At 41.1% G+C, this 12,734-nt stretch overlaps 1 protein-coding gene across 1 annotated transcript in view; it reads left to right on the top strand.

Annotated features, from left to right (window-relative positions):
* The window catches only part of LOC120536975 (transmembrane protease serine 6), an 87,553-nt gene that overhangs the window by 21,876 nt on the left and 52,943 nt on the right, over nucleotides 1-12,734 (top strand). The window contains exon 3 of the mRNA XM_039765557.1: nucleotides 7,373-7,515. Within this exon, the coding sequence (XP_039621491.1) occupies nucleotides 7,373-7,515 (143 nt within the window). The remainder of the gene's footprint in view (nucleotides 1-7,372; nucleotides 7,516-12,734) is intronic.

Here is a 12,734-nt window from a genome sequence, read left to right as displayed (position 1 = left end):
TTCAAAAAAATCTGCCATATTGGCTTGGAGAAAAATAACTGGCAAAGTCAACTGCACAATTGTTGAATAAACGCCAGAAATGCACACTCAATAAACCCTCGGTGGTGATTACCCAGACTTTAGGCATACAATACCTGGTTGGCATATTTGACAACTCCACCCTATTCCAGTGTTATTGACCGATTCTGGGAATTTTTGGGTCCCCTCTCGTAAAAAGGAGAACCGGAGTGCTAAAAAGCAGGTAGAGAGAAGTTCTGCAAGGATATGAAATAAATCATCCAAAAAGGTTATTTTAATATTTTAGTAGAAGTAGAATGCCCAGCAAAAAGTTGTGGTGTATTAGGAACAGTAAAGGTACAATTTAACATGTAATGCTGTAAATTAATATTTTTCTCATTTTCATTTGTGAAGAAGTTGATACTTCCCCATTAGCTACTGCTTGTTGTTGTTCTTCTTATGTGCCTTCTTTGTTCTGAGGCTAAGCAGACATGTCTTTCCCCTTCAACTTATCTTCTGCCTTTCTTTATTTTGCCCCCAATTCTTTCAATGCTGATTATTGTTTTATATTATCATCCCCACTCTGTTTTTAGTCTTCCCTTGTTTCTGGTTCCATCTGTCCTCCCTTCTATCACCAGCTATGTCATTTTCTGCCCCCTCGACATATCTTCACCTTTCTTCTCATCATCTCCTTCACCATACTCATTTCTGCACCCATTCTCTTCATCACTTCTTCATTTATCACCTTCATAATTCAAACTGATTTTCATTACCCGTCTGTAGAACCACATCTTGAAGCTTTCCAGCCTCTTAGTAGTTGCTTTCCAGATGTCCGTGTATTGCCACCCTAACCTAACCCTGAGAAAGATGTATTTTGTCAGTAATTTCTTTTTAAGGTCAATACTCAGACTCCTTCTCAGGAGTTCTTTACAATTCCAGAAGCTCTCCTTTTCTTTACTTATTCTTCTTTTTATTGTGCATCACTTTTATTTTACATTGCTCTGTAATCCAGCTTCTAAGGTATGTTCCTTCACCTTCTCCAACTTTTTATATTTATCTGCGGCATTTCCTTCTTTCTAGTCACTATTACTTAAGTCTTGTTTGCATTCATTTCCATCCCATACCCATTCCAGAAGTCTTCAATTATGCTCCTGGAAGGCCGCAGTGGCTGCAGGTTTTCTTTCCAACCAGTTTCGTAATTAGAAGCCGGGCCTAGCAGATAATGAAACTTGGTATTTAATTATATAGCTTCTTAGAGCTTTCATTCTCCCAAGACGTATCTTTATCACGTTGTAAATTTTTTGTTTTCTGAGAACGTTGTCCATATGTTTTGTGGTCTGGAACAGATTTGCACTTCATGGTCCTTCCCTACTCTCTCCTTTATTTCTATTAACACGGATACTTCATGATGTATACATCCAAGTTTAAATGGAAGTACGTTAGCCGGAGAGCTGCTGGTTCCTTTGTCATTTACACTTCCTTATTAACTGATGGCTGGTTAAGAAAACAGGCAGCAGCTAAAACCTAAATGCGGCGGTTTAAAACTTAAATAGGCAGTTAAGGGTTCTGAATTGCAACAAACAAGTTAACTAAAACTAAGCCAAAAAAACACATTGCTTTAGCAGTAAATATATGGGTTCTAATTAAGAAAATTGGTTGAAATGAACATCTGCAGCACTGCAGACCTCCAGGATGTAACTGAGGAGCCATGCCTTACACACTTTGCAGATCCATTCTTCTGTCTTCTGCAGATCCTTCACACTTGATGCCAGCATTACATTTAAATTTACATTTTTTTGCTTAGCAGACGCTGTTATCCAAAGCGACTTACAAAAGAGGTCAACATAATCAAGTAAACTTCAGTCTGGAGGACTATTTGGGATTAACTGTTACAGAACCAGGATACAAAATTTATTATCACAAATGTAGAAGTCAGAACAAAATGTAAGCGATTTACATAAACCTCACAGCTGAAATCAGTTAAGACAGAAATTCACTAAGCAAGAGTAAGAGAGTCTTCAAATGCTACATAAACACACTGAGGGAGTCAGAATTCTGAATGGAGGGGAGCAGCTTGTTCCACCAGCCAGGAGCTACACGTGAAAAGAGAGATTTAATACCACACAGAGGTGGCATCATCAGACGCCATTCCACAGCCGAGGGCATAGGACCTCATGAGTGTCTCTGAATGTAGGCATTTATATATTGTGGTGTATGGCTGGCCATTTATCCTGGCCAATACCCCCAACCCGCCAGGTGGAGCCCTCCCTGCAGTATGGAGGTGCCCCGAAGACCAGCAGGGCATCCTGGACATTGGAGTTTTTAATACACAGCCCTGCTGGATACCATGGGGGCCACTAGGAGATGGTGCAAGGAGGAACGATGGTTATTTGCCTTACGCCCCAGAAGTACGCCTGAGTCACATGGACAATTGGAATGACGTGCTTCCGGGGTGAAGAAAAGAACTTTTTATCTGACCTGGAAGTGGCAGGAGATCACATGGACTGGGGATTGGAACACTTCTGGGTCAGGGAATATAAAAGGATTGTGGGAGCTCCCAGACGGGGACCTGAGCTGGGTGGAAGGGTTGCAACGCATCTGGGAGTGGAGGATTGTTTATTGTGATTATTGTGTTATTTAATGGGTATTGTGGAGGAGAGGGTGATTTGTGCCCTGTGCAGAATAAATATAGTCTACTTTTGGACTTTTATCTGGTGTCTGGCGTATTGGACAAGGGTTCAAGGGAGCCACAGCGCCCCCTTATCTGTCACAATATACAGATGTGAACTTAGCACATGCCACTACAGTGAGCCTGTGTAGCGATCTGAAAAGTGGAGTGACGTGTCACCGTCTCGGCTTAGCTGAACACCAAATGTACAACTGCATTTTGAATCATCTGTAAAAGCTTGATGACACACTTGGGTACTCCTGCCAACAGAGGGCTACAATACTCCAGATATGATAGAGTCAAAGCCTTGACCAGGAATTGTACTGCATACTCTGTTAGATACAGTCTGTTTGTGCAGATATTATACAAAGTGAATCTGCAAGACCAAGAGACCCTAGCAACATGGTTCCTGAATACGGTAGTACAGTATCATCTAGCTACAGGAACTACAGTATCATCTAGCTACAGGGACTACTAAAAAGAGGTACTCCGTGATAGATAGATAGATAGATACTGTAGATAGATCGATCTAATCCTGCCTACTATAATAAAATCTATCTATCTATCTATCTATCTATCTATCTATCTATCTATCTATCTATCTATCTATCTATCTATCTATCTATCTATCTATCTATCTGATAGCCAAGAAAGACAAGTGCTACTGGAATAATAAAGGCATAAATCAAATCAATCAACAGCACCAGGTAACATTAATCCTACAGTGTTTAGAGAACTTCAGGATTAGCTGTATGGCATTTTTTCAGAAGTCACCGCACACTGGCCAAATTTCAAAAGACAGAAAGCTATCAAATGGTGCACCATTACTGTATACCAAACAGGTGAACAAGCCACTCCTAGTAAGTGCAGCCCAGTAAACCAATCACGTATCAGGAGAAAATTAATGGCAAACATTAAAAGAAAAGACTGAGAACAGGTGTGTAAGTAAACGTTGAACATGAGATGGACGAGGATCCCAAGTACCATTAATATGCTAATAAGAGAATGCAACACATCACAGGTGCACATACAATATTATTTATGTTGATTTTCAAAACGCTTTTGTTAAAGTACCATATGAGAAGCTAGCAAAAGAGCTGAAATAAGTGAAGGTTTAAAGCGCAGTGTATAAACAGGTAAACCAAGTGCAGAAAAAACAGAAAGCAAAGAGAAATGGAGAGTAGAACTGCAGGTGATGTTAAACCCGGCAACCCTGATGGGCCAATGTTAGTGACATGGCTTTTTAATTTATATCAATGATCTTCTTAGGAATATAAATAAGAAGCTGCCTCGGTTTGCAGAGGAAACCAAACAAGTTGCAATTCAGCAGAGTTTCTGCCACATCATTACGGAAGAATCTGCTATGAGCTTATTTAGATGTTGTGGCTATTAACTGTAATATAAATAAATGCATTGTACTACATGTAGGAAGTAAAAATGTTAAATATAAAAGCAATTTGCTGAGGTCTGAAACTTAAGTTCACCTTATGAACAAGAACTGAGGGTCATAGTATTCTCTTCAATCCCCAGATTCAGACAGTACAGAAGTGATTATGAAGCCTATTAGAAAATTGGATTAAATAGCATGATGAGTTGAGTACAAATAGAAGGAGATTATTATAAACTATTAAACTACACAAAGAACTAATGAAGTCTCCGCTCGAACAGTTTATTAAGTTATGGTCTTTGCATTACATAAAACAAAAGTAATATAATCATAGAAGGCATAGTTTTATAAAAACTCCATACACACACATATATATATATTTTTTTATTCTACATTTATAGATATAGTTTATCCCGGCCAAGTCCCCCAAGCCGCCAGATGGAGCCCTCCCTGCAATGTGGAGATGCCCCGAATTACAGCAGGGCATCATGGACTTTGGAGTTGTAATACACAGCCCTGCTGGATAACATCGGGGCCGCCAGGGGACGCTGCAGGGAGACACAGAGACATTGACTTTTCCTACAGCCCGGAAGTACTTGCCGGTCACGAGGATGGAAGGAATAAAGTGCTTCTGGGCTGACAAAGAAGAGAAGAGTTTTGATTTGACCCTGAAGTGCTGGGAAGCCACATAGACTGCAGAGTAAGGAGCACTTCCGGGTCGTGTACTATAAAACGACTATGGGAGCTCCCAGATGGCGAGCTGAGCTGGGTGGTAGGAAGGCAATGCGCCTGGGAGTCGGAGGATTGGTTATAGTTATTATTATTGTATTGTGTTTATTTATGAGTAGTGTAGAGTGGAGGGTGCTTGGTGCACATAATTATAATACTAAAAATAATTATTGTAGCACTTTTACCTGGTGTTTGGCATGGTACCTGAGGGTTCAAGGGAGCAATAGTGCCCCTACTTCTACAATATATAAAATATACATGTCAAATCCCGTTATACGAATAACAAAGTAACAAAATTTCAGAACAATTAATACTTTTTTGGCCTGGACCAACATTCATACAACATCATTTTGTTTTAGTGAAATTTAAATTTTACTGTAACAAATATATATATATATATATATATATTTTTTTTTTTTTCCAAAAATGGCCACTGAAGGTAATAATACGATGCAAAAAATACTTAATGCTGTGCTTATACTTAACGCCGAGTCTCAGGAAACCTGCAACAGGCTCTCTCTTTCTTGTTTGTCCAAAAGAAACTGACAGTCTGTTGTGAAATTTTCAGGCTCGGACAGTCTCGGCGAGAGTGTAGGTGCGACATCATACACATAGCCGAATTCAGAGTCAGTGCTCCACCTAGTGTCCGTGTGGGTAGTTGTGCCATGTGCGGATACTGCACTGTTCGAGTTTCATAGCGCTATTGAAAGTTTTCTTTGCAATGACCAAAAAAAAGTGAGAAATGGTGTCAGTTTACACTGAAAGAAAAATACATAGCAAAGATGAAGAGATGGGGCACCGTGTTGGTGAATCCATATGATGAGATGAAATAACAATAAGAAAAAAACATGCAGCAGTTGCGAATTTGTCTTTTCAGATGGGAGTTCAGTTGGGAACTCGAAACAAAATGGCCGGGTGCCAGTTTAACATGTCATGAGGCAGGAAGGATTGGGTATGGGTGCAAAGACAACAGAAATGACGTCAGCATTGGAGTAGCTGTCATCCTTCTGTTTTGCAGAGGGAAGGGAAGAGAAGGTATTAGCACACAGTGCCAACACCTGGTCCAGTGGGTACTTACTCTCGCCAAAGCCCATGCATGTAACTATAGTAACCATTCTGAGCACAGAGCCCCAGACACCAACTCACCCAACACAGTCCTGGGTTCAAATAAAGGTTTTTGTTTATCAAACACAGCACCTTTACAAATGATCAAAATCTACTTTTACAGCCACTGATAATATACTGTTCCTTTCCTTCCTTCAGCTCATCCAGGTGAGTGTTGCCTTTTGCTTCCCACCTCTGACTCACCTGAATGAGGTCCAGCACTTTCTTTTATGTTGGACCCAGGAGTACTTGGGGCACTGAAAGGGAGATGTCCTTATGAGTCATGTCAAAGGTTAATAAAACCGGGGAGTTCTTCTCCCTGCAGTGCCCTCTGGTGGCACCCAAGGATCCCAAAAAGTTGGCCTTCTGAACTATGAATCCCATGGATCCCTGTGGGTTTCCATACTGGACCCATGCCAGAAGAGCACTGCCATCTTTTATACTAGGCGAGAAATTGCTCTGGGCAGACAATCTGCTCCGTCCATTCTTTATGGCCCTCTGGCCAGGTTGGTTGATGGTGCCTGTCCAGCAACCTATTACAAATCTTGTATATAAATGTCTGCTCATAGAAGTGTTTGTGTCTGTCTGTCTGGCCCGGAAGTGTAAAGTGGAGTCAGGGTAAGGGCTCCACCTCCGAGGAAACAGAAACTCACCTAGCCGCTTATACACAAGTGAGACAAGCACATCGGCAAAACAAAACCTCTGAAGAAAGACAAAGTCACTTAGCCGCTAATGCTCAAGCAATGCAAGCATGTCAGCAAAACAAAACCTCTTAAGACGAGAGATGACCAGAGTAGTTCCTTTTAATCACTTGACATTTCTGACAATTTCAATAGTTTCTAGAACCCCGGGCTTTTTACAGCAGGGCTTATACAGCTAATGTATATATATTTTTTTTAATTTTGAAATTGTTCCCTTATTTAATTCTATCTTAATTTCCAGCCTTATCAAGACTCCTTGTTAATACAGTGGGAGTGCTAAGGCACATTACGGTAATCTAGACAACTAAAACCAGAATGAATTAATTTCTCACTATCTTTATCATCATTACAAGAGGTCTAACTTTCACAATTTACAGTTTTAGCCTGAGATCTCAGCACAAATTTTTAATCTCCATCAGGTACTTTTCTGATTTTGGCCTCAATTTTTTTTTCTAAGATAATAGGAGCTTCTGTGTCTTTGCCTTTGATTTTCCCTACTTTGTTATTAATGTCTTTTTTGTAGAATATTTTGCCAGATGCAGCCAAACGTTTGCAATTGGAGTTGCATTCACATATGGGTCCCAGAGTTCAAAAGCTGCCATGCACTTTGGTGATAGTAGTCTTTATGGTGGCTCCATTTCTCCTATAATAAATGTTTTGGAATGTAAACTTGCAAATATTGCCTCTAATGTGAACGGTTTTTGGGTTAAAGCACAGAACTTGAAGATGAAAATTAAAATGGAGATTGTGGCTTAAAATGATATCTCTATTTAAACCCTGACTTAGATTACAGACCCAAACATCTGGAGCCATGTTTTGCTTTGATCTTGACCGGAAAGCTGAAAATAATCAACAGGGAGTTCACTTCAAGTCTCTCCAACCAAGACTCGAATGTTTTCATTGTTGAAGCAGGCAAAGTACAACACATGGTAAGACTGCAGCTCCTGTGTATCTTTCAGAGGTCTACCATTATTTGTGTAAATTCTCATTTACCCTTTAAACCAGTGCTCCTTAAACGATGGGACACCATGTGATTGTGTAGTCAAACTGTCGACTTCAACCAAGTGAGAATTTCTGTGTCAAATGATATGCCACCTGCTATTTAGTGAACTATTTATTGCAGCAGTATGTGAAATAATGCTGTTGACACATCACAGAGAGATTTCGTTTCTGCGGTGTGAAAACATAATAAGTATCCCCTACCTGTCATTTCACAAGCTATTAAGCAGTCAGTCTGAGAAGACTGACAGCAAAGACATATATAAGAATCAGGGAGACTAGCTTGAGAAGGAAAGGACGGCTGAGCTAGATGAAAATGTCGAAATGAAAATAACAAGTGCTTGACAAAGGTATGATGATTCTGAGGTTGTTATAAAAAGTGAGTGAATTGGGTGGGAATATATATAAAAATGATATATATATATAAACTAGCTGTTCGCTGTTTCTGCACCCACGTAGTAGTGAAACAGAACAAACTTTAAAAATCAATAAACGCTGGCACTGTATCTGATCGTGTTCAGCTCTGACGAGATGAGTAGAGAAGTATGTGGCCGTGATATGTCAGGCAATCAGCAGTTACCCTCTCCAACACATATGCAGCTGTGATCCATCCATCCATCCATTGTCTAACCCGCTGAATCCGAATAGGGTCACGGGGGTCTGCTGGAGCCAATCCCAGCCAACACAGGGCACAAGGCAGGAACCAATCCTGGGCAGGGTGCCAACCCACCACAGGACACACACAAACACACCCACACACCAAGCACACACTAGGGTCAATTTAGAATCACCAATCCACCTAACCTGCATGTCTTTGGATTGTGGGAGGAAACCGGAGCGCCCGGAGGAAACCCACGCAGACACGGGAGAACATGCAAACTCCACGCAGGGAGGACCCGGGAAGCGAACCCGGGTCTCCTAACTGCGAGGCAGCAGTGCTACCACTGCACCACCGTGCCGCCCCCAGCTGTGATCTCTCCCTCAAAAACATCAAACGTTACTCCTTAACAATCTATAGATAATAATGTCTGTTGAACAAACAGGCATCGTTAGCTAAGCGGAGGCAAGGAACGCTCCAACATGTGGTGAGAGGTAAAGCGACTCGAACGGAGGCTGGCGCATGAGTGAGGAGGGCACTGCCCCCTCTCCTCAGCCTGCAGCCTCTCTCTCGGTTTTGCACTATTAATTTGTTACCGCAAGCAAACTATGATACTTAGCGCGATGAGAGAAGTCGCAAAATCAACCGGAATGTTCAAAGCAAATTATAGAAAAAAATGCAATATAAATTTGTTAAGTAGTTCTCTCATGAAAAGTGGTCAGACATAAAGACAGACAGACATTTTATTTTATATATATATATATTGTGAAAGAACCCTCCGAGGAAGACAGGAATTGCCCAAGTTATTCACTCACAGATGAGTACATGGATTCATGTGTTACAAGGCAGAAGAGCGCAGGTTTCCCTTTTCGGTCGCCTTTGCAGTCATATGAAAAAGTTTGGGAATCCCTCTCAGCCTGTATAATAATTTACTCTACTTTCAGCAAAAAAGATAACAGTGGTATGTCTTTCATTTCCTAGGAACACCTGAGTACTGGGGTGTTTTCTGAACAAAGATTTTTAGTTAAGCAGTATTACATCAAATGTGAATAACTGGCAGTGAAAAAATGTGGGTCCCCTTGTAATTTTGCTGATTTGAATACATGTCACTGCTCAATGCTGATTACCTGCATCACCAAATTGGTTGGATTAGCTCGTTAAGCCTTGAACTTCATAGACAGGAGTGTCCAATCATGAGTGGTAAAAGGTATTTAAGGTGGTCCATTGGAAGTTGTGCTTCCCTTTGACTCTCCTCTGAAGAGTGACAGACAGCATAGGATCCTCAAAGCAACTCTCAAAAGATCTGAAAACAAAGATTGTTGAGTCTCATGGTTTAGGGGAAGGCTACAAAAAGCCATCTCAGAGGTTTAAACTGTCAGTTTCAACTGTAAGGAATGTAATCAGGAAATGGAAGGCCACAGGCACAGTTGCTGTTAAACCCAGCAGGTCTGGCAGGCCAAGAAAAAAATGCAGGAATGGCATATGCGCAGGATTGTGAGAATGGTTACAGACAACCCACAGATCACGTCCAAAGACCTGCAAGAACATCTCGCTTCAGATGGTGTACTTGTACATCGTTCTACAATCCAGCACAATTTGCACAAAGAACATCTGTATGGCAGGGTGATGAGAAAGAAGCCCTTTCTGCACTCATGTCACAAACAGAGTCGCATGTTGTATGCCAATGCTCATTTAGACAAGCCAGATTCATTTTGGAACAAAGTGCTTTGGACTGATGAGACAAAAATTGAGTTATTTGGTCATAACAAAAAGCACTTTGCATGGCGGAAGAAGAACACCACATTCCAAGAAAAACACCAACTACCTACTGTCAAATTTGGTGGAGGTTCCATCATGCTGTGGGGCTGTGTGGATAGTTCAGGGAGTGAGCCTTTGTTAAAGTTGAACGTCAGATGAATTCAACCCAATATCAACAAATTCTTCAGGATAATGTTCAAGCATCAGTCACAAAGTTGAAGTTACGCAGGGGTTGGAAATTCCAACAAGACAATGACCCAAAACACAGTTCGAAATCTACAAAGTCATTCATGCAGAGGGAGAAGTACAATGTTCTGGAATGGCCGTCACAGTCCCCTGACTTGAATATCATCGAAAATCTATGGGATGATTTGAAGCAGGCTGTCCATGCTTGGCAGCCATCAAATTTAACTGAGCTGGAGAGATTTTGTATGATAGAATGGTCAAAAATACCTCCATCCAGAATCCAGACACTCATCAAAGGCTACAGGATGCGTCTAGAGGCTCAAAGGAGAAAAAGGAGGCTCAACTAATTATTGATGTCATATCTCTGTTGGGTTGTCCAAATTTATGCACCTGTCTAATTTTGTTATGATGCATATTGCATATTTTCTGTTAATCCAATAAACTTAATGTCACTGCTGAAATCCTACTGTTTCCATAAGGCATGTCTTATATTAAAAGGAAGTTGCTACTTTGAAGGCTCAGCCAATGATAAACAAAAATCCAAAGAATTAAGAGGGGTTCCCAAACTTTTTCATATGACTGTATGTATTTCCATTCTCCTTACTTATAAAAAAGCATAACATCGTTTACCTATGCATTTCACCTTACATTGCGCAAATCTTCCAACCATTTCTGTTTTGTGTACATATCAGACTGGACTATTCTCCAAGATTTATGCTGTATAAAATGCAAGCATATACATTTTTCAGGAATAATTTAGTTGTTTTTTTTTTTATAAATTCGGTTAATTGAATTGTTCAATGGAAACAGAGGTATGTAAAATTATTGACAAACTCATTTAGAAAAATGTATTGTTAATGCCATCTAGGAAAAGTCTTAGTTGCTGCTAGAAGAGGTGTTAGTGTGGCCAGCAGGGGGCGCTTCCACTGAGGTCTGAAAATGGATCCCAATGCCCCAGTGCAGTGATGGGGGACACTGTGCTGTCCTTCGAATGAGAAGTAAAAACTGAGGTCTTGACTCTCTGTGGTCATAAAAGATCTCTGGGCATCCTTTGTAAAGACCAGGGGGTATCCCGATGTTCCGGTTAAATTGTCAATCTCAGCCTAGTCATTCTGGCCCAGTAATCATCCCCTGTCTCTAACTGACTAACTCTCTCTCACCCCTTCACCACCTAAAGGCTCACGTGTGGTGAGTATACTGGCACAAAAATGGCTGCTGTTGCATCATCCTGGTGAATGCTACACATCAGTGGTGACTGAAGTGGCTCCCCACTCACTATAAAAAGTGCTATATAAATGTAAAGTATTATTATTTTTATGTAGCCATTGCTGTTTGCCTCTTTATGTCTGTACTGTCATTATGATAATAACCCTCTTCTTGGGTCCCAGTACAGTACCAGTTTTCTAATTTGGGTCTTTAGATTCAAAAATGTAAGAACCCCTGCTTTACACAATAAATTGCAGGCATAATTCTTGCCCATTGATTTTATTATTTCTACTGTTATCCCGAACAAGAGTGTCCAGTCAATTTCCCCAGTAAATACTCAGGTCTGCATTAACACTTAAAACAGATGTTTGTAATTATGTTCATTTTCACCGGCCCCTAAGCCATTTTGATTTTTCTTCCGTTGTGCAATTACATGCAATGCAACGAAGAATGGCATCTGAATGAGACACTGAAACAACCTGACTATCGGATAAACTGATGAGCCTGAATGGCTTCTTCTCCTGTCAAATGTACCTTAAATAGGATGCATGATGAGCTCTGTGATCCTAAATTGTCCCTAGTGTGTGTGTGCGCGCCCTGCCCAGAGTTTGTTTCCTGCCTTGTGCCCTGTGCTGGCTGGGATTGGTTCCAGCAGTCCCCCGTGACCCTGTAGTTAGGATTTAGGGGGCTGGATAATGGATGGATGGATGGATGAGCTCTGCTATTGTCTTTATACTGAATGGCGCAAACTGAAATATTTTACAGCTATGCTATTTCGTTGGGCCCTTGAGCAAAGCCCTTAATCTGCAATTGCTCCGTCCTGGGTATGACATTAATCTGCATCTAATCCAGCCTGCAGGGAAAAGCTTCGGGTTTGGTGACAGAATTGGCACTCCAGCCACTGCAAAAAAAACCTCACACTGGTTCTATTCCATCTGAGCTTGTGTGGTGCTGAGGTGTCACCAATTGCATGGCTACACTCATGTCCTAATCTGGGATCCTGAGTTGGTTTCGCATGTGGTGGGTGCGGCAATGCATTGTATCAGCGTGTGCCCCTAACCTCTCTCTCTATGATATGCAAATGATTCTATCTTCATAGGTTCAAACCATTCCATATGGTTAATTGAGCTGTTCCTATACTCCGTTAAACCAAATGCAATTAAAGAAGTCTATATTGGAACCGGGCGATATGGTGTTGCAGTGGTAGCACTGCTGTCTTGCAGTGAAGAGATCAGGGTGTCAATTCTGAGTTCTCCCTTCATGGATTTTGCATGCTGTCCCTGTGTCTGTGTGCGTTTCCTCCTGATGCACCGGTTTCCTCCACATGCAGGTTTGGTGAACTGGTAATGCTAAATTGGCCTGTGTTTGTTAGATGTGTGTATGTTTGCCCTGCAATTGACT

The sequence above is a fragment of the Polypterus senegalus genome, chromosome 10, assembly GCF_016835505.1.
Source record: "Polypterus senegalus isolate Bchr_013 chromosome 10, ASM1683550v1, whole genome shotgun sequence".
Taxonomy (NCBI): domain Eukaryota; kingdom Metazoa; phylum Chordata; class Cladistia; order Polypteriformes; family Polypteridae; genus Polypterus; species Polypterus senegalus.
This window is presented reverse-complemented; position numbering and strand designations above follow the sequence as displayed.